This window comes from Primulina eburnea, chromosome 11 (genome assembly GCF_022965805.1).
Source record: "Primulina eburnea isolate SZY01 chromosome 11, ASM2296580v1, whole genome shotgun sequence".
In the NCBI taxonomy this organism is placed as follows: domain Eukaryota; kingdom Viridiplantae; phylum Streptophyta; class Magnoliopsida; order Lamiales; family Gesneriaceae; genus Primulina; species Primulina eburnea.
This window is the reverse complement of record NC_133111.1, coordinates 3,676,543-3,703,904: the sequence shown is the minus strand read 5'-3', so window position 1 is coordinate 3,703,904 and position 27,362 is coordinate 3,676,543. Positions and strand designations below refer to the sequence as shown.

At 32.2% G+C, this 27,362-nt stretch overlaps 3 protein-coding genes across 3 annotated transcripts; 2 read left to right on the top strand and 1 right to left on the bottom strand.

The window, feature by feature from the left end:
* Positions 1-1,729: 1,729 nt before the first annotated feature.
* LOC140804286 (cell division cycle 5-like protein) lies at positions 1,730-5,085 on the bottom strand. The gene is made up of 2 exons (XM_073160180.1): positions 4,769-5,085; positions 1,730-4,335 (listed from the first exon to the last, which is right to left on the bottom strand). Exons 1-2 carry the CDS (start codon positions 4,943-4,945, stop codon positions 1,906-1,908), a joined length of 2,607 nt encoding a protein of 868 aa, XP_073016281.1. The 5' UTR covers positions 4,946-5,085; the 3' UTR covers positions 1,730-1,905.
* A 726-nt stretch (positions 5,086-5,811) lies between these two features.
* LOC140804291 (inositol phosphorylceramide glucuronosyltransferase 1-like) lies at positions 5,812-12,223 on the top strand. The gene is given in 11 exon segments (XM_073160186.1): positions 5,812-6,188; positions 6,988-7,095; positions 7,097-7,109; positions 7,216-7,401; positions 7,625-7,788; positions 8,498-8,605; positions 8,733-8,870; positions 8,956-9,063; positions 9,309-9,594; positions 9,677-9,800; positions 11,717-12,223. Coding segments are annotated over 11 exon segments (1,629 nt in total). The 5' UTR covers positions 5,812-5,936; the 3' UTR covers positions 11,859-12,223.
* Positions 12,224-20,759: 8,536 nt separating this feature from the next.
* On the top strand, positions 20,760-22,017 carry LOC140804469 (phosphoenolpyruvate carboxylase kinase 1-like). The gene is made up of 2 exons (XM_073160507.1): positions 20,760-21,611; positions 21,722-22,017. Exons 1-2 carry the CDS (start codon positions 20,801-20,803, stop codon positions 21,775-21,777), a joined length of 867 nt encoding a protein of 288 aa, XP_073016608.1. The 5' UTR covers positions 20,760-20,800; the 3' UTR covers positions 21,778-22,017.
* The last annotated feature ends 5,345 nt before the right edge of the window (positions 22,018-27,362 follow it).

Below are 27,362 nucleotides of genomic sequence, written 5' to 3'. Positions count from 1 at the left end.
ATGAACTTGTCTCGTGCGGTTTACTTAAGTGGTCTAATTTGTACGTTGTTATGTTAAACCTAAGTGTTTTTTAGCACGTAACAAACAAATATTGAATGCATGAATGTATGCATAATATAGTTATATTTATTGTTGAATGTCTATATTTTCTTAGCAAGACATAGATTTTAATGTGAAATTGTCATCTTTATGTATTGTTTCGAGTCATTTAATATTCAAGAAGAGTTCTAATTAAAATTTGAAAAGATTATTAAAGTACAATTTGAACAAAAATTCAAAGACAAGTCTAATATTAATGAAGATGGCTAGGCTCAAGTTGATTACTACAACTTATGTCTAATTGAATTTTGGAGAGAGTATTAAAATTATCGGCATCGAAATCTTTTGCTCTAGGTAGGTTTATTGTTAATTTATTTTTTATTTTTTATTGAATTAATGAGTGTTTTTTTATTAAAAAAATATTTAATTCATCACACAATTGGCCTTAAATTAATATAAACTCAAAGTTACGAATATAAATCCAATTAAATTTTTTATGCGATTGTGTTTTATCGTCTAGAGACGCTCACGGGAGAAAGCAATTATTCGATATTTATTAGGATTTAAATGATGATTTTATTAATAATTATTTCAGACAAGTAATTTACGTCCCATATAAATAAAGCTTGTAAATCTCATGAAATAAAATTATTTTCAAATAATACATGATTTCTCCACAAAAAAAAACACCATGTTGAAAGTTAGAGCAAGCACGTTTCCCTTTTTTTTTTTACTTATATATGAACTTGGTAAAATTCTAAATTTTAGAAACATTTTCTAAAAATTTTATTTTATAGTAGAAATTCATGTCTTAATAATTTGGCCATTTAAGACCATGCGTGTTTTCATTTTCAATTAATTTATATCATGATATTGATCGTGAAATTTTTGGGATGAAATCCTATGTTACGAGCACGAAATCTTCTGTTATATTTGATGCTCCAAATCATATTACTCTTCGCACAAACAAATTCTGTTTAACATTTAATTTATCCATTTTTTAATTAAAAAATCATCAATATATTGTTTAAGCATTTATCGTGTTTGAGACATCAATTTCTATTTAATAGTATTTAGAACGTTTAACTCCAAATAATTTTGTGTAAATAAAACTTATTTAAACAAGTTGCATTGCTCGATGGAGGAGTCGTGAATTAGTTGTGGTATCCTGTACTGTAACCGAAAGGAAAGAGCCAAGGAACGATTTAAAACATCAAATATAAAATATAATTTCGTCCCCTTTTCATTTTTTTAGATATGGAAAGTCTTCGCTCGATGCCCTAGTTGGCAAGTAGCAGCCTAGTAGTCCGTATCATAGGATTGAGGTCGAATTTTCTGATATTCCCACTATATTATAGGAGTGAGTCTCATGTGAGACCGTCTCACGAATCTTAAGTTGTGAGACAGGTCAACCCTACCAAGATTCACAATAAAAAATAATACTCTTGACATAAAAAATAATACTTTTTCATGAATGACCCAAATAAAGATCCATCTCACAAAATACGACTCATGAGATAGTCTCACACAAGTTTTTACCATATTGTAGAGTTAGTAGTACATCGGTCAATTGAGTTTCAAATCGAGTTTAAACCACAAAGGAAAAAATAACCGCCAAGAATACTAAGTTTACAAAATCAACCGTTACAACAATTCGTAAACAAAAGAGTGTGTCCTCGTAAATCCAGTCTAATCTCTTCAATTTAAGACTTCCATGCATTTGAAATATGATTATTGGTGGCTAATATGTTTCCCGTAAAAATCAAATGGATCGACATTTTCACCCCATGTTCATCTCTAGAACATAAAAATCGACAGCTCTTGTTACAAATAAATAGACACGCCAATATTTTTCAAGACATAATTTCATGCATCGGCTTTCAAGACATCATTAGTATCAACTTCCATTGAGTTTATCTCATCAGTGATGGCTGAAGGTGATGGTGGCGTCTCGAGATCATGTGCAGCAGGTTGATCGGCAGGCTCTGCCTCAGAACTCGACAATACAAGGGAGTTGTCTTCTGCAGCAGTTTCCTCCTCTCTTTTTGCTTGCAATCGGTACAAATCTGTCAGATTCTGAATCCTTTCAAGTTCTGGTAATAGATCACCATAACGTTTCTGTAAAATACGCTCGAGATCCTTTTGTTTCTGAACTTCTTCCCAGAGATTACTGATCCTCCGTGTGGCTGCTAGTTGTTCTTGCTTCTGCAAAGCAAGGAAGCACTCAAGTTCTGTTCCCGCAGTATCCATCTGCTTGAATGTTGCCTCGATCTGCGTCCCGAGTTTTCCAGCTCTCATTTGATAGCCATTAGTAAGAACTTTAATCTTCTGCTCATGCCGCTGAGCCTTTTTAGTATCATCATCCATCCTCTTCCTTGTGTTTTCAAATTCATTTTGAAAAGCGGTGAGTCTCTCCATATTGTTGGCAACGGTCGATAAACCATAGCCATCACGAGTGGGAAAGTACATGATATCATTTAAACATGTTTCATGCACCTCTATGTACTCAGCAAGTGATTCCTTTTCGTGGCCCATAGCCATTCGAATGAACTGGGCCTCCTCCTTTATCAATGTGTCAGCTTCTGTCAGCTCATTTTCCTCAAAGTCTTCAATTGAAGGAGAGGGCACAGACTTCCCATTTGCGGCACGTTTAGACCCTTTTTTCTTCTCTTTGGCAGGTTTTTCTTCTGATGGATATTTCACCTCATCATGTTCCAGTAACAAAAGAAGCTCTCTTCGTATCAACTCATCAGCCTGCTCAATTAATGTTGGAGGTACAACAGAGCTTTTGTCTTCATCAGCTCTAATTAAAGAGCCCCTAATAAGGTCCAGGGAAGAAGGTGGGGGTCTAGGTAGCTCCCTTTGCAGCACTTTCGATCTTTTCTTGAGTAATGCTTGTTGCCTTGCTTCTTCCACAGCCTTTTCTCTAGCTATCCTGTCAGACATATCCTCCTCGATTTTCTCCTCAGGTTCTTCATCCTCTTCGGGGAAGGATTGAACAACAATCTGGTACTCGTTTTTGGGTTGTGGAAGGTTTTTCAAACCAGAAACCAGTTCCTTCCTCAAATCAGATTGCCTTAACTTGCCACTGTCATGTATATCTGATTCTTCATTTATGTGCAGCTCATCCCTCATTGGAGTACCTCTGGGGGTCGTGCTAAAAGAATTATACCCATCATGTGAAGGTGTCATGTTAATTCTAGGAGTGAGCCCTGCACCTCCAGGAGTTGCTGAGGGAGTCAAGAGGGGATTCGGAGTTGCAATATCCTTTTTCCTAGGAGTGACTCCAGAAAAGTCTGATGGGTGCAACAATGGATTTTCTCCTCCAAGCAGGGGGGTCTGAGATTGAGTCAACCTCCGCTGGTTCTCAGCCTCCATCATAATGGCATCCTGCTTGCTTGCAGGAGTTCTCTGAGGTGTTCGCAATGAAGGCATACCCTGCCGGGGTGCCTCTGCATAGTTTGCAAGAAGAGAACGTGTTGCAGCATTCCCTTCAGTTAATTCTTCACTCCCAATAAGATCACTAGCAATACCCATCTTAGCAATCGCCTCTAGTTCATGGTCTGGGATCTGTGGTGCAGGGAGATTAAGTTTAGATCTTTTTCTTACTGTTTCAGGATCATTGAGCTTGTTGGCTTGTAGTATCGCTGATGGAGTATCCTGTCTCTGAGCAATTTTGTTCCTCGCAATGTCCTGCTTTCTGAGACGTGCTTCCCTGTCAACTCTTCTTTCACCTTCAAGTTCTTCAATGGTGGTTGGGAAGCTGACTAGTTCAGCTGGACGATCTTCATCAGCAATATCGTAAAAGCCTGGGGGAGGTTTCTTTTCGAAGGGAATTTCCGCATTGTAGTCAATTCCCCTTCTCTTTCTCTTCCTTTTTCGGATGTCAATCCCAGCAGCTTTTAATTCTCTCCTTTTCTGCAAAGAAGCAAGTCTCCGGGCCTCTTCAAGTTGCTTTTCTCTAGCTTTCCTCTTTGCCTTTTTGCCTCTTGTGTTGGCCAACCGAGCTCGAGCTTCAGAAAGCATCTCCTTCTCATCCTCATCCATATCCACAGGATCAGGACGAGCTGGCTTGGATTCCGGATTTGGGTCAATCTCTCCTGGACGCAATTTCCTTGGGTCATCACCAGGTTCGTAGTTCTCATCCTTAGCACATGCTGCGTCCAAGAGCTTCTCATATCGTTCAAGGCACTGTGATGGAGTACGACCCACAATCGGGGCAATAGTTCTCCACTGTGTGGGCATGAGCTTAGCAAGATGCAACAGTTTCTCATCTTCTTCTCTGGTCCACTCAGTCTACATAGCACATACACAGATTGTGTTATCTAGCACAGTAATCATGGATGACATGATAAAAGTTATAATGACTATAAGGTTTTAAATCTCCTCCGACATTTCTCTGGTAGATATATTGAATTACATAAACATACTCAACCATGCAGCATAGCAAAAGAGAAAAACACATCACTCTTCCAGGTGCAAAAGCGTTAACAGTCGCTTAAATTTATACACTTTGAAATAACTCTACATCTAAAACACATAATCAACCCTTCCCAAAGGTATCAAAAATAAGGAAAAAGAAAACTAATAATATCGTAATGGCTTAAAGAAGGGATGTAAACGTATTATCAGATAAAATTAGCAACAGTAGTTCAATCCATATAATTCAACCCCCACCCCCATTTTCCCCAATTTGCACTGTCACTAATTTACTTTATCGAGCTCTTACCTTTTTAATTGAGGGGTCCAACCACTCGTACCAACGCGCCTTGCACTGCTTCGCGGATTTACGAACTAAAAGAGAAGAAATTCGTGCCCACTGATTCTTCCCATACTTCATCACTGCCGCCTTCAATATCTCATCTTCGGTGTTTTTCCAAACACCACCTTTAATCATGATCCTCATCTTCGCAACTTTTTTCGGTTTCCCCTGTCGCTGGATCTAGGGTTTGCTGGAAAATTTTGTGTGCGAAGTGGTGGGGAGGGAGGGAAGTGAGTGAACGCAGGATAACGATCCTTGTCTAGGCCATCTAGGGTTTCTTGAATTAAATAAAATTTTCTTTTTTTTTATAGACCGGTAATGACAAACCCCGGCTCCTGCTTTTAAGTATTTTTTTATAATTTATTGTTTATTCTTTTTTTAGTGTTTTTTTTATGAACTTGTTCCTCTTTTGAATTTAAAATTAAATTAAATAATCTTAATTTAGAAAATTAAAATTAAGAAAGAAGAAAAACTTTTAAATTCATGAGTCCGTCTCACAAAATACATACTCAATAAATTAATCTTTAAATGTAATTTAATATTTATCCAAAATTAAAATATTTTTAACTGTTTTTTTATTAACTTTTTGTGGAGTAAACAAGCTTTTTTCGAATTGTTTAGTAAATCTTGTAAGGACAAATATTACATAATTAATGGATAATTCGGTCTTTTGTGAGAGACGGTTTCACGAATTTTTATCTGTGAGACGGATCAACTCTACCGATGTTCACAATAAAAAGTAATGCACAACATAAAAAGTAATATTATTTTATAGATGACCCAAATAAAAGATTTGTCTCATAAAATACGACTCATAAAGCTGTTTCACACAAATTTTTTCCTTATCATGGATTTATAAGTTTTTTTTCAAAAAAATTTAAAAAGATTTAAAGCAATACTTATTGAGGGTCTAAAAAAATTAAATTGTTTTATCGATATTTTTATTTATTTTGAGTTTACTTACTTTATAAAGTTTATATTAAGATAAGATTACTAAATCCTTTAAGTTGACAAGTCCTGGTTGGAGACGACAAACAGACCGGGTAAAACGAAATGTGGAAAACCCATCCAGTTTTACGTTGAATTGGATCGACGGATCTTCGAACCTTTCTCAAAATCCCATTTTTGAAGGATTATGGAAGCGAACAAGTTGAATTTACGATTTACTCTTTCGGTGTTATTGATTTTGATGATCGGAGTATGCAGTTGCGAGAAAACTTTGGGATCTCAGAATTCGAAAGAAGCTTACGTCACGTTACTCTATGGCGATGAATTCCTACTCGGCGTGCGGGTTTTGGGAAAGTCGATTCGCGACACGGGTTCTACCAAGGATATGGTTACTTTGGCTTCTGATGGAGTCTCCAATTATGCTAAAAAGTTGCTCAAGGTATTTGCTATTTTCTCCGTTATTTATTTTTTTCTTGCTTAATGGATTGACAGTATAGGTCGTAAGCTATGAATTGCGCGATGTTCCCAGTATAGGTCGTATGCTATGAATTGCGCGATGTTCCTTGTTGGTGTTGAGTATTGTAGTGGCTGTACTTTGATTTGAGTTTTTTGTAATTAAGGGCGACGCTGGCTTTATTTGTTGTGGAGATTAGGATAATCCAATTTCAAGCTTAAATTTTACATCTGGGAAAGTTTTTTTGGTTTTCCTTCGTCAGTATTGGGATATGTTATTTTCATCTAAAGTTTACTTTGAATTCGAAGTAATGAATAACTTCGAGTGGATGCCGTAATTGTACTTTCCTACAAATACGCTGTAATCTCGAGACACTGCCTTGCTGACTGGGATGGGGTTGTGATATTGTTCCGTTCTTGTTGTTTAGTATATTTGATGAATACATGTAATGACGTTATTGATCAGAAATTGCGTTGCAACAAAATCCTTGTAGAATTTATTGCTTTTTTAATATGGGCAGCACAAGTATTTCAAAGGGTCTTGGTCCTGTGCTTTTGAAGATCTAATTTTTCCTGTTTAAACCTTTTTTTGTTTTTTTTACCAAAGGGGAGGATCTTTGGTGGCTTCTTCTATTTCCAGTCTCAGAACCAGGGACATCGGTTCATTGGTCCTTATTTTGGATAATGAAATTGGTGTTGAGATGGTGATGATAAGGATGATAGTGCAGGTGCTATTTATTTTTTTTTTTATTTTTCAAAAGTTATAATTGATTTCTATCATGCAGGCAGATGGCTGGATTGTGAAAACAATTAGTTTGTTGGAAAATCCCAATCAAGTGCGTCCATCAAGGTTTTGGGGAGTCTACACAAAGCTTAAAATATTTAATATGACAAGACTACAAAAAAGGTGATCACCATTTGTATTAACAATGAGGCAATAAGTCTGTTGTAGGTTAAATTCTTATATAATTTGTGTTTTATAAAACTTTCTGGAACTTTTCGTATTTTGGCAGTGGTATATCTTGATGCTGATACAATTGTGGTTAAGAGCATTGATGATCTTTTCAAGTGTCGAAACTTTTGTGCCAACTTAAAGCATTCAGAAAGGCTGAATTCAGGAGTGATGTTGGTTGAACCATCAGAAGAAGTGTTCAACGACATGATGACAAAAGTGACCACCATGTATTCTTACACTGGAGGTATAGTATACTGGTTTTCCTCCATTTCTGTGGTTTTTTGTGGTGAACACGTGCTGCATGAATAATATTTTGGTGTGACTATTTGTGTCATTAAACTAAGATGGAGATGTCATGTTTACCTTGAATAATTGTTTTAGTGCTAAATTTCTCAAATAATTGTCACAAGGACTAATTGAGTTTTTTCCTTCTCCTTTTTTTCCAAACTCTTCCCTCCACTCTGCAGGTGACCAAGGATTTCTCAACTCATACTACCCCGACTTTGCCAGTGCACGCTTATTTGACCCTCATGCATCCCCAAAGGAGTTGAAATCTAGACCCATTCCCAAAATGGAGAGACTTTCTACTTTATACAATGCAGATGTTGGTCTTTATATGCTTGCCAATAAGGTAACATCTCATAGCTCCATAGCTGATTTATTTTTGTTTATAAATGTGACGAATATATGAGGGAAGGTACAACGCGGTTACTTCAGGCTGGCGAGCAGGCACAAGGAAGGTGCCTCTTCAGTATATCTGTAACTCTTTCTATTTTATTTGTCAATTGTGTGTTGCCAAATGTTCTTCTTCTTATTGGTACATGGGTTGGGTGGCGTAGTTATTCGACATATTTATCTATTATATTTATGAAGACAAGATTTAACATGTGCTTCACCAGAAGTTTAATCTGAAATATGTGCTTCAAGAGTTGAGACTTTGTATAGGTTTTACAGGAGCTGAACTTATTATATTCCATCACATTTAAACGTCTCTTAAAAATTGGTGGTGGATAGTAACCGTTGAAGCAGCGGTAATATGTACATTTGGATTAAAAATGTCAAGGTGCAATAAGAGGCATGTACTAGAGGAAGAAGGGACATTTCAAGCAAATAATGTGCATTCATTCAAAAATGATAGCTACATATTGATAAATGTCCTGTTTAACAGAATTAGTTCAACTAAATAAAGAAAGAGAGCTCCGATTTAGGTGCTATCTTTTGAAAATTTTCAGAGTATTTTCAAAGTAGGAAGTTACTGGACTCCCTTGAATTTCTTCAACTCCCACCTATGTACCGAAAATCCTCTGATTTTCCTCCTTTTTGTTGGTCCAAACTTGTAGTGGATGGTTGATGAGGAAGAACTCCGTGTTATTCATTATACGCTTGGTCCTCTTAAGCCTTGGGATTGGTGGACATCTTGGCTTGTTAAGCCAGTCGATGTCTGGCAGGTAATTTTTGAAATTTTAAGTCCACGTATTATTGAGATTTATCTGCTTTTATTAAGGGATGCGATATTTGTGTCTCTCCTACATCACCAATTGGTTGACTATTGTAGTTTTTGCTGATATGACCTAGAATGCTAGGGTAAAGCTTGAAGCAAGTCTCCCAGGAACTGCTGGGGGTCAAAATCCAAAAGATGAAGTAGTGGTCAAATTTCTAATTCTGCTTCCACTTGTATTCCTGGTTTTCTGTTATTATCGCTCCTTTTTACAGGTTTGGAACTAATCTTCTTATTCATCGAATGCTTGTAAATGTACTCTCTATTGTTTATTTTTGAAATGGTTGCTCGTACACACAGACACGATCATTGTTTGATCACGTTAGACACATCTTCTACAAGTTCAGATCTGGAGGTATTCTTAGTTACTCTGCGGTCAGTTCCTCTACCATTAGTTCTAGTCAGCAGGTGTGTTATACTTCCCAGATTAAGATTATACTGAAATATTCTTTTTAAGATTATGTGGATGATCCTTAATTCCGATTTTCGTAAAAAAAAATAAAATTGAGCACTTCCACGCAAAAGTTTGCTACACTCTGCATACTGATATTGCATTCTATTTAGCAGATGTGATGTACAGATACAATAAATTGTTGAGCTATATTCTATACCTTCTGGTTTTTATTTTCACGTGATGGTGTATTGGAATACAGTACCCAAAGGCTGCGTATAATAAGGTGCCTGTTTTTCTTGGTGCGATGTCAGTGGTTATATGTTTCGCAGCTGCAATTTTGTCCCTTGCATTCTCAATGTTGATTGTGCCTCGGCAAATAATGCCATGGACTGGTTTGCTTCTTGTGTATGAATGGACCTTCACAATTTTCTTCATACTGTTTGGAAGTTATCTACTTGTTATCCATCAATGGGGGAAGCATGTGGGCAATCAAGCATCATCATTTTCATCTAGTCCTGCATCATACGATTATGATTCTGGAAAAGGTATTATACTTGCAGAAAAGTACCTAGTTTAGCATGTTCGTGTATCCATATGACTGGAGTTATAATGTTTGGTTTTTTTCAGGTCATTTAAGACAAATGTCGTCTTGTGATGCCTCTGCATGGTATTATGGACTTGGGCTGGCATCACTAGCCTTGGCAGCTCCTCTATTACCTTGTCTTTTGGGGATCACTGCTTTATTTTTAAGGTATTTTTGTGTGTTAATGGCATTGTCTTTCAGCTTTTTTAGTTTTAGTGTACAAAATTCTACATTTTACACCATTTCAGCTTTTGTGATGGTGCGAGTGTTGATTAGTTACAACTAGGCTTGCTAAGATGTTCCTTTTATATGCTCTGGAAGTCTCTAGTGATCTGCTGTTTGACCTGCTTTTGAGTTGGGTTATTCCTATAGTATCAATTTACATGTCAGGCACTTGGATTCAGGTATTAAACATTTGCTTAGTTGCTCAGAACTCAGAAGTACTCTTTTCTTTCAAGTTTTTCATGAGGGGGATATTATTTATTTCTTATTTTTAGATTTAGTCTTAGTCATTTTATTTCTAGTGAAATGTTAAAAATTTTGTGGAGGACAAAAAGATTAATAGTCAAGTTGGATCAAAATTTGGCCCTTTAAGCAGTTGACAGCTAACCATAAAGTTCCGTTTAAACATTGACCCCCTTCAAGTAATTGACAAAGGATGCATGAAAATTTGGATAACTATCACTTGAGAAAATAATTATGTGTACGGTGAATGAAGTTAGAGGACCCAAGTAAAATTAATATGATGCTCTGTGAAGATTTATTTAAAATATGAAGCTTAATAATTTGGATAGCCACCACTTGAAACAAATAATGACTCTTATGGTGAAGTTAGAGGACCCAAGTAAAATATGATGCTCTGTGAAGATTTATTTAAAATATGAAGCTTGATATATTTTTTAATGAGAAACGATGAAGCTTGATATTCTGATTACCTATATGTTAATCTGTGGGTTTTCAATCTTAAAATGCCTTTTTAAAATTCAAGTCATTAGTTCTAAGCATTTCCATAGGATTGCTAAGTGTTGAATTCTAAGTTGTTGAGGACAGGTAATGAAATGCTTGAGTTTGATGCTTCTATATTTGAAATCCTAATTCATGTGTTCATTTAGTCATGAATCATAATATTTCTGACTTTTACAACAACACAGAATATTGGCAGGAAGATGGGAAATCCAATGAAATTGTGCCTAACAAATGGACCTATCGTCTAGACATTTGAAAGCGATGATACATTGCATCATGAACTCAGATTTCCTTCATAAGGGCTATAATACCTGTGTACGAGACAATGTACCCAGAAAAATATATCTAGAGTAGTCCTGAATGTGTTCGGGTTCACATGATATATTAGCTTGTTGTTTGAACTAGATTTTAGAATTTGTTGCTGACTATGGGTTGGTGTTATTTTCGCTTTCTGCCTTTGTTAAAGAGGAAGGACGTGATGAACCCTGTTGAGAACAATCTGTGATGATTTAGATGGTTTATCGCCGACTACTGAGTCTCAATGTTGAATAAAAAGATAAGCAAATCAGCTCGAACAAGCAGTGGGTGGACCGAGGCAGAGCCTTGGCCCTCGTCCCCATAACAGTTATCATATGTTTGTTTGAAATTGTCAATTGATTATTTGTTTGCGGAGAATGGAATGATATTTGGAAGTGTATAAAGCACTCCTAAAATTTTAATTCCATTCTTCTGACTTGAAATTTAATGATTGTTAATTAGGTTCATTTTTTCCCCAGGAAACCTTTATTGCTGGTCTTTTTAACGTTGTCTTTTTACTTCATATGTTTCTTTCTGATAGTGCATTAGACAAATAAAGAACTAATAAATCTTGCTCAAATTTGTGATATTTCAGCTTCTTACTGGTACCGTTCATTTGCTGATGCACTACTATTCTAATTTTACTTAACTTGGGATTTATACTTAACCTAGTTGTTGGATTGCACGGCTAACCTATTTGCTAAATAAACCACAGTAATTAGGAAATTTGTAAAAGGATTTGGGAGTGATTAATCAGGCGCCTACTGATCAGCATGTTGAATAGAACTATTACCAACTTAACTATATGTCTTTATGAACAGGTTAGGCTTGATGGTTGTGGGAGCCCTTGTTTTGGCTTCATTCGCAACGTACGCCTCGGAGCATCTTTCAATAAGAGCGTTTATCCGGGGTTGTGGAGATAGGGACGCTCAAAGAAACAGGACCTTCTGTTATTTCTGCTAGTTGTATGACCCAATGATGCTGTTGTTGTATTGAATTGATGATATGCTTGGCTCGCCTGTATACCTGGAGCATGAGATGAAATACTGATGGGAACCAAAGGCCCAGAACCCGACCTGAGATGGAGCGGCGGCGGATCATGTGTTAAGCTAGTAACGAACTAACAACTCTGTTTATGGCTAATTTATTTTTGACAAAGTTTTCCAAATGAGTAGTTTTTTTAAAAAAAAAAATTGTTCTACGTTTGTTTAGATCACCTGACTTGAATGGCCCTTTTACAAGATTGGGGATGTATTTTGACATCATATATTCAATTTATGTTCTAAAATTTTGTACAGGAACTTAATACGTGTGGATTCTTTGAGGTCTCTCTTTTGTCTTGTGTCCCACAAATTTCGTTCAGATTGAATGATTTGATTCGACCTATCGATAAATTTCAAATTGTTTCATTAAATAAGAATTTGAAATATAACAATGATTAAAAAGTAACAAAAAAAAAAATAGATTTGAAAATCATTTAATTGAGGGTTTGTATCTCTCATCCAAGTCTAAAACTTGTAATGAGAATAGTCCTGCCTTTCTCATCTAAATTCATCTCCATCCACCAAATTCCACATACTTCTGACTTAAAACCAAGTTCGAGATGAAGTCTTTGATAAAAAAAAGTAATTCGGTTATCATTATCCACTAGGCTTAGGTGTGCACAACTATTCAGTTAAACCGAAAAAATCGACAGAACCGATTTTTTTGGTTCAATCAATCGGTAGTTCGGTTTTCAGGTTTTAAAACCATGTCTGTGTGATTTTCGTCTTAGTAACCGAAAAAGCTTGTATGTCTATATTTATTTATAAAAAGTAATAGTTTTTCATGGATGACCAAGATTGAAGATATGTTCACAAAATTGACTAATGAGATGTCTAACGAGAATTTTCGTGTTTACACAATATAACAGTTTTACTTCTATCAATGAATTTTTTTAAAATAATATCACAAAATTCTCATTTTTGTACTTAAAAGTTCGGTACCTATTCGATTTAATCGATTTTTATACTATTCCGATTAGTTCATTTTTTTTTATTAAATCGGTTAAATCGCTTTTAGGTCTTATTCGCTTTGGATTGGCGGATTGCACACCCGTAACCAGCACCATTACCCTTCCCCAAAATTGAAAACAAATATAAAGATGGATTGTCCAAAAGCTTCCACCATTCAATGAATCATATCCACAAGACTAGCAATTTCCAATATGTGGAACCAATTTAATCTATCCATCGTACGACAAATGTGTGTACAAATTCAGACATGAAATAATTAATCCATTATTGAGTTTATCTTTGTGCAAGTGTAAGTGTAAACCTACAAGTGTCCAATGTTGGTTTGCCTTGTTAACAATGATTGAGTTTCGTATTGCACTTTTTTCTTTTTTTAAAAAAGAACTTGACGTGAGGTTGCACTTTTTATGTGGATAAAGCTAAACATTTTTTTAGATGAAATAAATTTTTTGCCTAAAAAAACATCACAAAAATATAAAATTATTGTAATTATCGAAATTCCAACCAGTTATTACAAGAATTTCAAAAAAAAAAAAAACAAAAACAAAAACAAAATAAAACAATATTATCATCAAAACATAGTTTCTTGAAATAAGAATCAATTTTCTCGTTACTTGTTATTATCGATTGAGAGATGAGTATTGAGCTACAATAGTTCGGTTATTTAAATTATTGAACAATGAAGAATTTAATAGAATTTGTATTTCAAATCATGAGGAAGAAAATCAAAATAATTTCTCTAAAACTGATTTAAAAAATTTATGGAAAAAAATAAAAGATATGTAAGTTGAATATATAAAAGCATTTTGGCAAAAAATTAGGTGAAACGGTCTCAGAGGTCGTATTTTGTGAGATAGATATCTTATTTGGGCCATTCATGAAAAAATATTATTTTTTATGTTAAGGGTGTGTTTGGTTGAGCGGATTAAATAAGGATAGATTAATAGTCCAATATTTATCGTTAAAATTTTAAGTTGTTTTAATAATGATTTTGACCCGGTTTAAGATCCAATTTTATGGATAACTAATTGATTAATAAAATTGAATCTTAAACTGGGTCAAAATTATTATTAAAACATCTTAAAATTTTAACGATATATATTTGACTATTAATCTATCCTTATCTAATCCACTCAACCAAACACAGCCTAAGAGTATTATTTTTTATTGTGAATATGGGTAGGGTTGACCCGTCTCACAGATAAAGATTCGTGAGAACGTCTCATAAGAGACCTACTAAAAAATCGAAAATTGATAATATCAACTAAGTGTTTACAAACAAATTGATTGAAAATAACACACAACAGTATCATAATTGCTAGCAATATACCAAATAATGATGAAACTTCATTAAGATGTGAATGAATTTACTTTTTTTCGTTTGGACATAATGATTTGATCACAAGAGATTGATACGAACAATGGATATGAAATGAAATCGATATATTTCAAATCTATCACAATCACCGTTATATTAACACAAATTAAAGTTAACGTTGATTTAAAATTCATGCAATATAAATTCATCAAAACAATCAAAAATCATATATTTTGTGTGTATAATTTGGGTCTATAGTTTTATAATCGGAATCACGTGATCGAGAAAGTCTTTCTTGAGAAAATAAGGGAAAATGAGTAAAAGTCTTTTTTTCCCCCTAATCCTTCTAGTGATTTTGAACATGACTATTTGAATCCCTTTTGGGAAGAAAATTTGTGGTTTGACCAATCTAAATCAATAATTTAAGAGGAAAATGAAATTTATGTCTCGATTAAATAATTTTTATACATTTTATAGTTTAAAACAATTTTGGGTCGATGAGCAATTGACTAATTTAAAAAATTATATCAATAACAATATATAATCTGCTACAACTGATAACTACGATAAATTATTTTTGGTTTTATTCTGATTGAAGTATTTGAATTTGAAAAGTACTTGAAGACACGATTCATGATAACTCTATATTGAATGTATTGAAATTTTTATCACAATAATTTAAAAATAAATGTGTGAGATTTGAAATTCATCGTTAAGTGGATTTACTCGTACGAAACAATGAATTTGTTATTATTTATTTGAAATTTTCAACTATTTAAAATCTATCGATCCGATAATATTATATAGTTAAAAATCACTAAATTGGTTCTGTCAGTGTTAAAAACTAGGCAAAATTATTTTTTTAAAAAAAAAAACTAATGAATAAATTTCACATTCAGACAAATTTAATAAATTTCATATTTTTTGTGAAAAACATATACCGAACCATTCATGTCAAGTGGATCCCCCTGTAATCCCTTTTCACACTTTTTGCTTACCTGGAAAATTGCATGCCGCATACCCATTTTCAATGTTTTTGACTATTAATAAATATATTATTTTTAAATAAACGGCAAATATCATGGAACATATATATGATAATGAGTCGAATTTAAGTAAGATTTTATATTATTCGTTTTTATTTTTATTTTTATTTTTTTTTATTTCAGTTGGGTATTTAATTTCATTTTCGTCTTCAATTCTATATTTTTCAGATGATTGGATATTCATACACAATCCAAATATCTTATTACCACTTATAATTGCATTTTCTTAAATTCGATTTATTTCTAGTAAGTTATGGATATTTATTAAATTTTTTAGAATAAAAAGGAGAAAAATATAAAAATCATCAAATTAAATAATATAGAAAAATATAACAAAAATATTAGAAATAATTTATCCTAATATCATGATCCAATAAAAATAGCATCAAATTTGTACTAATAATTTCTGCATTTCATCTAACAAATATCATTAAACAAAAGCATATTGGAATTAACATCATATCTGAAAAATTATATATATTATTATAATTGTGTTTTCGTGTATGAATATGATTCTTTAACTGCTCATCTCCATCTCCATACCCATACTCATACCCAGAAATCCTCATATCCGACCACCAATTATGCGGTGTTATATTAACATTTCATATGAAAAATGATTAGATTTGTAAAAAAAAATTAAATAAACAATACTTTCTTATTATTGAAATTTAACTACATATAAGATTAAAATAAAAATTAAAAAAAATTAGGCAAAATTGAAATTTTCCAATCTATATATATTCCTTTAAAAAAAAAAAATAAGATTATGGTGTAATTGTACAATAAAAGTGCCGTGTTGAAAGATCCAACATAGAAAAATAACATTCTCTCCCTCAATTACCTGATTTCAACTCAGAAATCAGCATCAAACAATTGTTTTCTTTCGCCACTCAAATAATTGAATTAATAATATCATATGATCAATTCTCAGAAAGAAAAATATGTATTTAAAGAATTTTAAAATATTTCTTAGACATCCTTTGGTGCGAGATAAAAAATATATATATATATATTATCTGATTGTATATCTTTTTAAGCAAATTTTGACACAAATTTAATAAGAAATTAAATTTATAAATTAATTATTATATATATTTTTATTGATTTTATAATTCGTATATCACATGTCATTTATCATCCTCGCCCCTTAATATAATAATAAAGTATGACCATACAATAATCCCGGCCATTATATTATAACTGCTAAAATAAATATGTGTACACTACATATCATTATCACGCATTGCCGGCTACTACCATGACACACAAGCTTACATCACGTCCATGCACACACATACATATATACATACATATATTAACAGAGGCGGATCCATGATTATATTTTTGGCGGGGCAGGCTCACCACCAACTATGAGAGTTTCAAGTTGGGCCTTTGATCCTTTGATTTAATTTTTTGAAAAAAATTTGCAGAGAATGGAACGTTAAATTTTGAAAGTCTATAACCATTAAACTAATTATAGATACTTTATTTTTTATGGTCAAATAATATATATACTAAATAATAAAAAATATCTTATATAGTAATAATTATTTTAAAAAAATTCGGGGGCGCCGTGAATCCGCCTCTGCACACACACACACACACACACACACACATATATATATATATATATATATATATATATATCAACCACATTCATCTTTGTGCCTATCACTGAGTTGACATTTATCTATTTATTGAACGTTATATGTAGGGCTGTAAACGAATCGAATCGAATCGAATTTTATCAAATTTTTAGTATTCGAGCTCGAATTCGAATAAACATATTCGAACCTCGATTCGAAACTCGAACTTTTATTATTTTCGATTCGAATTCGATTCGAACTGATTCGAATTCGATTCGAACTCGAATAATATTATATATATTATATATTATAATATTATATATAATATTATATATATATAATAATAATAATATTTTATTTATTTTTTAAATATAATGCTAAAGTTCGCGAACAGTTCGCGAACAATCGAACAATATAATTTTAGCTCGAATTCGATTCGGAAAATATTCGAACATGTTCGAGTTCGGCTCGAATTCGATAATTTCGAATTCGAACCAAATATTATTCGAATCGGCTCGAAAAGTTCGTGAACGTGTTCGGTTCGTTTACACCACTAGTTATATGTCTATCATTGAAGTGACATTCATCTATTAGACGTGATGAAATATATCAAAATTATACATACGCTAAGCGAATCCTATCTTAGTGGTGGTCGGAGTCAGTGGACAACATATTATGTGTGTGTGTGTGTGTTAGCTTACATCATGTATCATTCTTGTGGTTACATTATACATGGAGAATAGGTTAAAATAATAGCAATAAATGGACAGAAACGTGTATTTATCTATTTATTTTATGAAAGTGACCATTCAACGTCAAGACTTTAAACCTCATAGTTCGATTCTAGCTAAAATAGATAGGTAAAAGAATTCGTCAACTAATTTATATTCGAAGTATATTTAGTTTTACTTTAATATATATATATATATATATATATATATATATATATATATATATATATATATATATATATATATATATATTATTATTATATATCATATATATATATATATATTAATATATATCATACATATAACATTTTAAAAATGTAAAAGGTATTTAATTTTTTTAAAATAAAATATGTTGAGAAAATATATATGATGGTCGATTTTGTTTTATCTGCAAAAAAGAGGTAAACGTGTATTTTAGAAAAGTTACAGGATAAAAGAAATGGTTTTTTTTTTTTTACATAGTGCATTTGTTTGAGAGGTATAGAAAGAATACGCGAATGTTTCCGGAGAAGACAATCTTTCATTTTCACGTCAAATAATGCATATTATCTTTGATAAATATTATGAAATTTTGTTCGAAGTTATATAAATGAATAAGGTGGTAAAAAAAATATCGAAATTTCAGTACACCAGGTTATCGTACTGAAAAATATTGAATTTGCCGAAATTTTTAGTATATCCAAGATTTCGATACGATCCAGTAAAGATACCAATTTTTTTGGTACGACACTGTGTTATACAAAAATAATATATAAAATTTTATATATTTTTAGATAATAAGGTCAAAAATTAAAAAAATAAATAAGGCTTTTTCCAGTTTAAAACATTATATATCGATGTAATATCGAAATCTCGGTATACCGCAATTTTTGGTATAATCGATATACTAGTTACACGTACATAAAATTTCGTATACCGAGACTCAATAAACGAAAGTTTCGTTACGATATCGATATATATTTTATTATAACTTAATTTGTTAGTACGATATACGATATATGATTTTCTGTACAGTGAACCACTCCTATAAACGATGAGTAAATTAAGTATGTCTATCATAAGACCATCTCACGTGTCTATTTTCATGAGATTTTTGGAATAAATTGAGTAGGTCTCTTCGGTTGAAAATAATAATTATGTACGGAAATATAGAAATCTTTAAAAAATGTATGGATAAAAAATTCAAAATAATTTGTGGTGATAAAAAATTATCCAATCCGTATTAAATTGATGGTGAACAAAGAATAGACTATATAGTTGCGATTTGAAGTTTTTTCAGTTAATATTTATCAAATTAAAAAAGTGTCAAATTTATTAATTATAATTTAATATAAATTATTTTTTAATTAAAAAAACCATATTATTATTTAATATAAATTATTTTTTAATTAAAAAAACCATATAAAATAATGTCGTTGTATCGTGAAAGCGTAAATTTTGTCATGACTAGTAACGTGGCCTCATGTGGTGGGACATTCAAGGTACACCAAATTTCGAATGAACACACGTATACGTTTCACTTTTACATTAGAAAAAACTTTCACAATTACTCCCACTAAGTAATATTATTTCCCAATACTTTTAAATTTATTATTTGTGCTACTTATCTTTTTTTCCCACATAATTTACTCACTATATCCACTTTGACATAAGTAATATTATTTCCCAATACTTTTAAATTTATTATTTGTGCTACTTATCTTTTTTCCACATAATTTACTCGCTATATCCACTTTGACATTTAAAAGTGGATTCTCACGATATAAAGTTGAAACATGAAGCATGTACATTTGTACGACTTAAAACTAATAACAAACTATCAATGTTATAAATGATTTGTGAGATAATCTCACGGATTTTTATATGTAAGACATGTCAACTCTAACGATATTCACAATAAAAATTAATACTCTTAGCATAAAAGTTAATATTTTTTCATGAATGATCCAAATAAGATATTCGTCTCACAAAATATGACCCTTAAGACCATCTCACACAAGTTTTTGTCTTACTTTTTGTACTAAGAGTATTACTTTTTATTGTGAATATCGGTAGGGTTGACTCGTCTTACAGATAAAGATTCGTGAGACCGTCTCACAAGATACCTACTCCATAATATTTTGTCATGTTTGCTCCAAAGAAGATGTGCGTCTCACAAAATACGATCTGTGAGACTGTCTCACACAAGTTTTTGTCTTTTGCCAAATGTTGTACCTCATATTTTTTAATTTTGTTTATGATTTTCCCAACAATTCACGTTAACTTCACATATCGACAAAATATTCAAAAAATTTATATTGTTATATAAAGATTATCACATATTTTGTTTTTCAAATTACCCTTACACCAATATTTTATTTCAAAATTGTCATTAGAACTTATTTTCAATATTATCTCTCTGAAATTGCATTACGACCCTCACTAATTTATATCTATTACTATTAAATTAAACACAAAATTAAACATTTAATAACATTTCAAAACTGACAAAAACTTGTGTGAGATGGTATCACGGGTCATATTTTGTGAGACAGATATTTATTTGGGTCATCCATGAAAAATTATTACTTATTATGCTAAGAGTATTACTTTTTATTGTGAATATTAGTAGTGTTAACCCGTCTCACAACTTAGGATACGTGAGACGGTCTTACATGAGAATCCCTCTTTAAAACTTACACCCATATTTGTGTTCTCAAAATTGTCATTACAACTTGTATGAAATTGAAACATAACATCTCACTAAATTTTATAAATTAGTATTAAACTAAACGTTTAATAAAATAGTTTTTTTTATATAAATTATGATTATACTTTCATACGTATATACATAATAATTTACTAATATATATTAATAAAAATTGACAAGATTGCCGATGCGGCATGAAATCTACCAATGACATCAACTGTGAGAGTGAGACGTAATTGAAGAGTTTAAGGTTGATTAATTGAATCTATCTTTCAAAACATAATAATTATTTATTAATAATTTTAATTAAATAAAGTAAACCTGTGCGACTGCAACGACCAAATTTGCCGTTTAATTTTGCTGCACACGACACCGTATAGCCCAAAACCCCTCTCCCCAGAATCCCTCCCATCCGAATATTCCTTTTATATACCTTTTATTACTAATATTAAATATTTGTATATAAATAAGCCCTCCCCGACAGCTAACTATCATCTCTTTTTTCCCAGAAAATCCTATAATGTGCGAAAACCTGAAGACATATTACCAATTGTGCGAAGAGATCGGCCGCGGCCGATTCGGCGTCGTTTACCGCTGTTACCCTCACTCTTCCGTCGCCGTCTCCGCCGTTGCTTCCGACTCTTTTGCTTGTAAATCCATCCACAAGCATTCCCTTTCGGACGACCCAGACGACCGCCTCTGCCTCGACGTTGAACCCAAAATCCTCCACCTTCTATCCGGTTCTCCCAATATTCTTCGCCTTCACGGCGTCTACGAGGACGACGATTACCTCCACCTCGTCACCGATCTCTGTGACGGTGGAGATTTGTACGACCGTATCTCTTCGGGTCACAGGTTCTCCGAGCCGGAAGCAGCTGAGATTATCAAGCAATTGATCATCGCCGTCGCCTCCTGCCATCGTTTGGGAATAGCTCACAGGGACATCAAGCCTGACAATATCTTGTTCGATTCTCGGGGACGGTTGAGATTGGCGGATTTCGGATCCGCGGCGTGGTTCGGAGTTTCCGAGGGAGGGGTGATGAGTGGGGTCGTGGGGACGCCTTATTACGTGGCGCCTGAGGTGTTGATGGGGAGGGTTTACAATGAGAAAGTTGATGTGTGGAGCTGTGGGGTGATTTTGTACATTATGCTCGCAGGAGTGCCGCCGTTCTACGGCGACGGTCCGGCGGAGACATTCGAGGCGGTTCTGCGGGGGAACGTTAGGTTTCCGCCAAAGATTTTCAGATCTGTGTCGGCGGAGGCGAAGGATCTTTTGAGGAAGATGCTCTGTCGGGATGTTTTCAGAAGATTCTCCGCTGAACAAGTGTTGAGTGAGTAGTCTGTACAATTAAGCTTCTTGAATCGATTCGATTTTTGGAAATAATTTTTCCTAATTTTGTTTAAAATCACTTCTCAAATTTTTTTGGTAAATTTTCTTCAGTGCATCCCTGGATCATAAACGCAGGAGAGCCAGCATCAATGGCGGATCTATCCTGAGGCATGTGAAATGACTTTCGTACCTCTTCTCTTTCCTCCCGTGGAGATGTACATAGAGTGAACTCGAGAGTGGCAATTCCGAGTTTTCCCCGGGTTTCCGTATAAAGCTGTAACTGAGATGCAGAGAAATATAGTTTGCAATAATTTTGTAAAAAGTCTGTGTAATTTTGTCCTCTCTTTTTTTAAGCAGCAAAATTCGAGACACGACTAAAAAAAATACTTGATGTGGCCTTCGCGTTATTCTTGTCAATATTGTTCCCTTGCTTATCTCTACAGTTGGTTTTTTTTATGTGATTTTTAAATAAAATAATAATTCAAATTTAATAAACATATTTATAATAGTGAATTTTAAGAAACTCGCTAGAAATGATTGTTATAGGTGAATTGTAAATTTAGATGTGTTTCATAAAATAAAAACAATTAATTTTTAAAGTTGTCAGGTAAATTTCAAATATGTAACAAAATTAGATGATTAAGGAACTGAGCAGATAGGTCACATAACTCACAGATATTATTAATTTACAAAATAATTTTATGAGATAAATTTTTCATTTTATCCGATACATACAAAAAATATAAATTTTTGTGTTAAAAATATTATTTTTTACTTCAAATATGAATCGATCGAACCGTTTTATAAATATAAATTTATATGAGAGCGTCTCACAAATTTTTTTTTTTATTATAAATGGCTATTTAGTCTTTTTTGTTCGGTGGTAAATGAGAAAATGAAGAAAATTAAATATTCTATTTGAAATAATATTTGTTTTACTTTACCAAATGGATATAAACAGAATATTCTTTCCCGGTAGTCATCATCGCCGAATTGACAGACAGACGGACAGACTGGTGAATTATCTGAGGTGAAATAGTAAAAATACCAACATTACTTTATTAGGCTTAACGTCTACATTCAAAGCCCCTGCGTCTTTGTTGGTCATCTTTTTTTGTCCCAAGATTTGAATGTGTAATTTAAATTATTTCAAATAAATTAGTCATTTAACATGTGCATGAAGCATAATAATATCAATTTCTCCATTTTTTTTTATGTAAAAATTTATGTGAGTCGGTCTCATCGGTCGTATTTATTAGAAGAATCTCTTATTTGAGTCATCCATGAAAAAATATTATTTATTTTTTATTTTAAGAGTATTACTTTTTATTGTGAATATTGGTAGGGTTGACTCGTCTCATATATTAAGATCCGTGAGACGGTCTCACATTAGACACACTTTTTTTCTTGTACATTTTGGATTATTGTACGAGACGACGAAAAATATACGATAAATTCATTATTATAATTAATAAACGTGGGATGGAAAAAATACATAACCAAGACTGGATTCATACTTGGCACCAAACAATGCCAAAAAGAATAAGAACATGTATAAAATTCACGTGGTCGCCGGGTCCCTTGCAATTTGATAAGCTATCTTGTATTTTCTTTATACGCGCATTCAAATCTCTGATACCGGTGAACAAGGGATCTCAAGTCAATACCGAGATTCCAACGTTTATCGCTAATAAAACATTTATTATCATTCTAAAAATAATAATTTATCATCATTATTATATTAGGCCGGCTTTTGACATCTTTACCTGAAGAAATTAAATATATGAAAATATGCAAAAATTTGTGTGAGACGGTCTCACAGATTATATTTGTGAGACGGATCTCTTATTTGGGTCACTCATACAAAAGTATTACTTTTTATGCTTAGAGTATTACTTTTTATTGTGAATATGGGTAGGGTTGACCCGTCTCACAGATTATGATCCGTGAGACGGTCTCACATGAGATCCACTCATGAAAATATTGCCTGCATTAATTATTCTACTGGTATTTTGTGGTGCAATATGCTTGAGGGCCTCCCACTATATGTAAATATTTGTCACTTGTTATCCACTTATAAATCTCCCTCCCATGTGATTTGTTTACAATTGTGTAATTTAAAATGTTTTACTACGATGAAAGTTGAAAAATAAATAAATAAATGGAGTTATTTTTTTTGGGAAGGGTTTTGGGGTGTACACGTACCGAACGAGCTTGATATGATGAAAATTTTAATGTTTGAATTAGTTTTTTTCGAATTCGAGCTGGATTCGAACTTTGGAATTTTTTTTAAAAATTTGCTCGAATTTGGTTCGGATTAGCTGGAAAGATTCGAAATAGTTCGCGAACTATTGTTCGAAAATAAATATTAGAAATGTTCGAGATTTATTTATTTAATATACGATTTTATTATATTAATAAAATAATAAGGGTCGTGAGCTATTAAACAAATAACTTAGGCTCGAGTTCAGCTTGAAAAAAGTTCGAAGATGTTCGAATTCGACTCAAATTCGATAAGCTCGAACACAAATCAAATATTTTCGAGAGCAGGCTTCAAAAACTCCTGAATCGGCTTGAATGTTTACATCTAAGGTATAGTTTGATACACTGGATAACAAAAAGATTGATAAAAAAATCATCATTATCCCAAGTTTGGTACCTTTTTAGAAAGTCCGTGATAATATTATGGGTCCATGATAAATAATTTTATACAAGGATAAAATATCCCTTTTATGAGATGTGATAATTTTAATTTAATGATAAAAAATAACACAAATGACTTAATTATTAAATAATTAAGGTGTTTTGAACTCGATATAATTATATAAATACTTAAAGTTTTCTCTTGTAAAAAGCTAATGTCTTTTCGACCTTAATATAAAACTAAAATTAAATAAATATTTTTATTTAATTTTATATATTATAATATGATAATTATACAAATGAACTCGAGATAATTATATAAATATTTTTTATAAATCTCAATAAAATTATTAGTACACTCGATTAACCTTAAAAATTGATATTTGACTTGACTCACAAAATCAAATGATCAATTATTATATTTATATAATATATAAAATTAAGTAAAAATAAATAAATCATGCAAACAATGTCGACACATAAACAGATAAGAATTATGAACTCAAACAACAACTTTGAAGTTATAAAATTTATTATGATAAAGTTAATTTTGTCATTACAATCTAATATATAAATTTAATCACTCTTATTAAAATCATACCAAACATTAAATATAATATCCTACATTTTATTTATCATTAACTTATCCTTATATTATATGTGGGGACCCGGACGCTAATCATTTTCTTAATCGTCTTTGGGACTAAATTAATCAATTATAATAAACAAGGTCTAATTTTTTTTTTAAAATGCGGAAGGTAATGGAATCAAATTCTTATACATATCAGTATAAAAGTATAAATCTAATACAACATACAATAATTTACATCTCAGGTTCAACACCTAACTATCAAGTGTTTAAACTCTATCTCTAGTCCAAGTCCGGAATCACCACTCTAATCTCGATCTTTCTTCACCTCTGTGACCCTGTACCTGTCCCACCTGTTGTCATGCACACATACAAACAAGACAACAGCCGGATAACTCCGGTGAGATATAAATATCCCAGTACAAACAATGTATTAAATGCAATCATATAAAACATATATAAAAGCATAAACAATCATACAAAAATGCATCAAATCTGACTACATGAATCGATATAAATCTGTACCTAAATCTAAGACTCATTTCAAATCTAGGGATCCCGATCTAAATTTAGACTTTGGTATGCTGTATCGAGTGTCTACAATAGACGTCGATCTACATCTAAAGCTCATCGATACACCGTAAGTCTAGGGTCTTATCGGTTCTGAGAAAGACTCGGCGGTTCTGCCCTAGCTAGGTTGTTCTGCCCTAGACTCAAACTCGGGCTCTGCTATCATTCAATAGACTAAACATATCAATCTGATAATCTCCAAATATCAATGCAATAAAATAAAGTATGTGATTTTGGGAAACTCCAGTCAAACCTAACTCGAGTTGTGCAATCCCGAATCAACATTTATTTATACCTTTCTTGTTGTCGCTCTGATACAGTCGAAGTCTTGATTCAAAGTCTGTCACTGTTCAATCTGGAAATGACAATATCAATATACTGTATCAATTTTCTAATCAAATCATGACATCTCTGTTTTATCACATTCTGACGGTACAACAGTACAATCTTGCGATACTGATAATACTATATCAGTCTATACCAATTCCAATAATTTACAATCAACCACCGCACAAATCTGATATCAATTATGAGTCAATTCAACTCTGAAATTCATAACAATTCCATATTCAGTCTGTTTCTTAATCTGACTTCGATTCTACGCTGTCTAACATGTCAAGAACAACATATATGACGTGTATTCAATTCTAACGACATCATAATTTCAAAACATATCAAAACGTAGTAAAACTTACGTCCTGTAGTAGCTTGCGTTGATAGGAACACAGTATATTACATATTTATCATAAGAGTAAAGTATAATATGGAGCAATTTTTTTCTTACAAAACATCAAATTAATATGTGAAACCCAACACTTCTTGGTCAATATTGAATTGAATATATAGCATGATATATTGTGTAGGAAAGGGATCCCAAATGTATAAGCTGACCAACTTAGTCGTCGTTTTGTCTTGAACAGGAAATTTAAGGGAAACATAATTAAATTATTGTTATAATTAGGACCACTTCATCTGACTTTAGACGAAAGAAACAGGTTCAACTTTGATAAGCTATTATATTCCACATCACACGCCATTTGTAATCTCAAGAAAGTCGTGCATTCTAGAAAGATAGTTCAAGATTATGTATTTAATTTCTCACTTTAGTGTTTTCAAAATATTAATTACTCTACTATACACACACAAATATCTTGTAGACCAACATATCAAACTGGAAATATAAATAAAAGTCGTAAACTATCCGCTGTTTTAACAAAATTTATATTAACCGGTGGTAACAATGTAATTCTATATTTTTCTTGTAAACAATTATTACACTGCAACAAAAAAACTATTCATTAATCCAACATCAATCTTGATCATGTGTGAGATCTATCGATGTTATTCCTATCATATTTTAATTTACTATATCAGCTAAAAAAAAAAGGGCCAAGAACACCGTATAACTAGGGATGCATGCATGTGCGTTTTTCAACGAATGTTTTTTATAGTGAAAATATGTAAATAAAACAATTACAATTCAAAAACGACCAATTCAAAAATCAATGACAGATTCAACTTCAAATAAAGAATTAAAACACATAATGACACCGAAATTTACTATGTTGACTAGTGTTAAAATTCAATTAATCATTTAATTCTTGACAATCAACGTGAAATCCCTAATTTATTTATTAAACGATGAATTGAGTTAATAAACATATTTAATTCTAACATCACATTATTCATAATTGAATTTAATCATATTTAAATGATTAAATCTTTATAGAATGTCAGTTTCTACTTTCTACCTAAAAACACACATTAAAAGTACTAGGTACTATTTCTAGTGAGTTTTAACCATGTGTCGATTGAAGTATGTTGCTATATTTATCAATCATATTCCGATTTGTGATTAATTGACATGCATGTAAATAAGTGATCAGATTGTTAACCATAAATACTAAACCAACCTAAATCAATAATTAAAATCAAGAAAAATTATATATT

Excerpts from the sequence above, each read along its gene's own strand:
- LOC140804286 (XM_073160180.1), bottom strand. The coding sequence starts at position 4,945 with ATGAGGATCATGATTAAAGGTGGTGTTTGGAAAAACACCGAAGATGAG. Across the intron at positions 4,336-4,768 it reads TGGACCCCTCAATTAAAAAG|ACTGAGTGGACCAGAGAAGA; the intron begins GTAAGAGCTCGA and ends TGTGCTATGTAG.
- LOC140804469 (XM_073160507.1), top strand. The coding sequence starts at position 20,801 with ATGTGCGAAAACCTGAAGACATATTACCAATTGTGCGAAGAGATCGGC. Across the intron at positions 21,612-21,721 it reads CTCCGCTGAACAAGTGTTGA|TGCATCCCTGGATCATAAAC; the intron begins GTGAGTAGTCTG and ends AATTTTCTTCAG.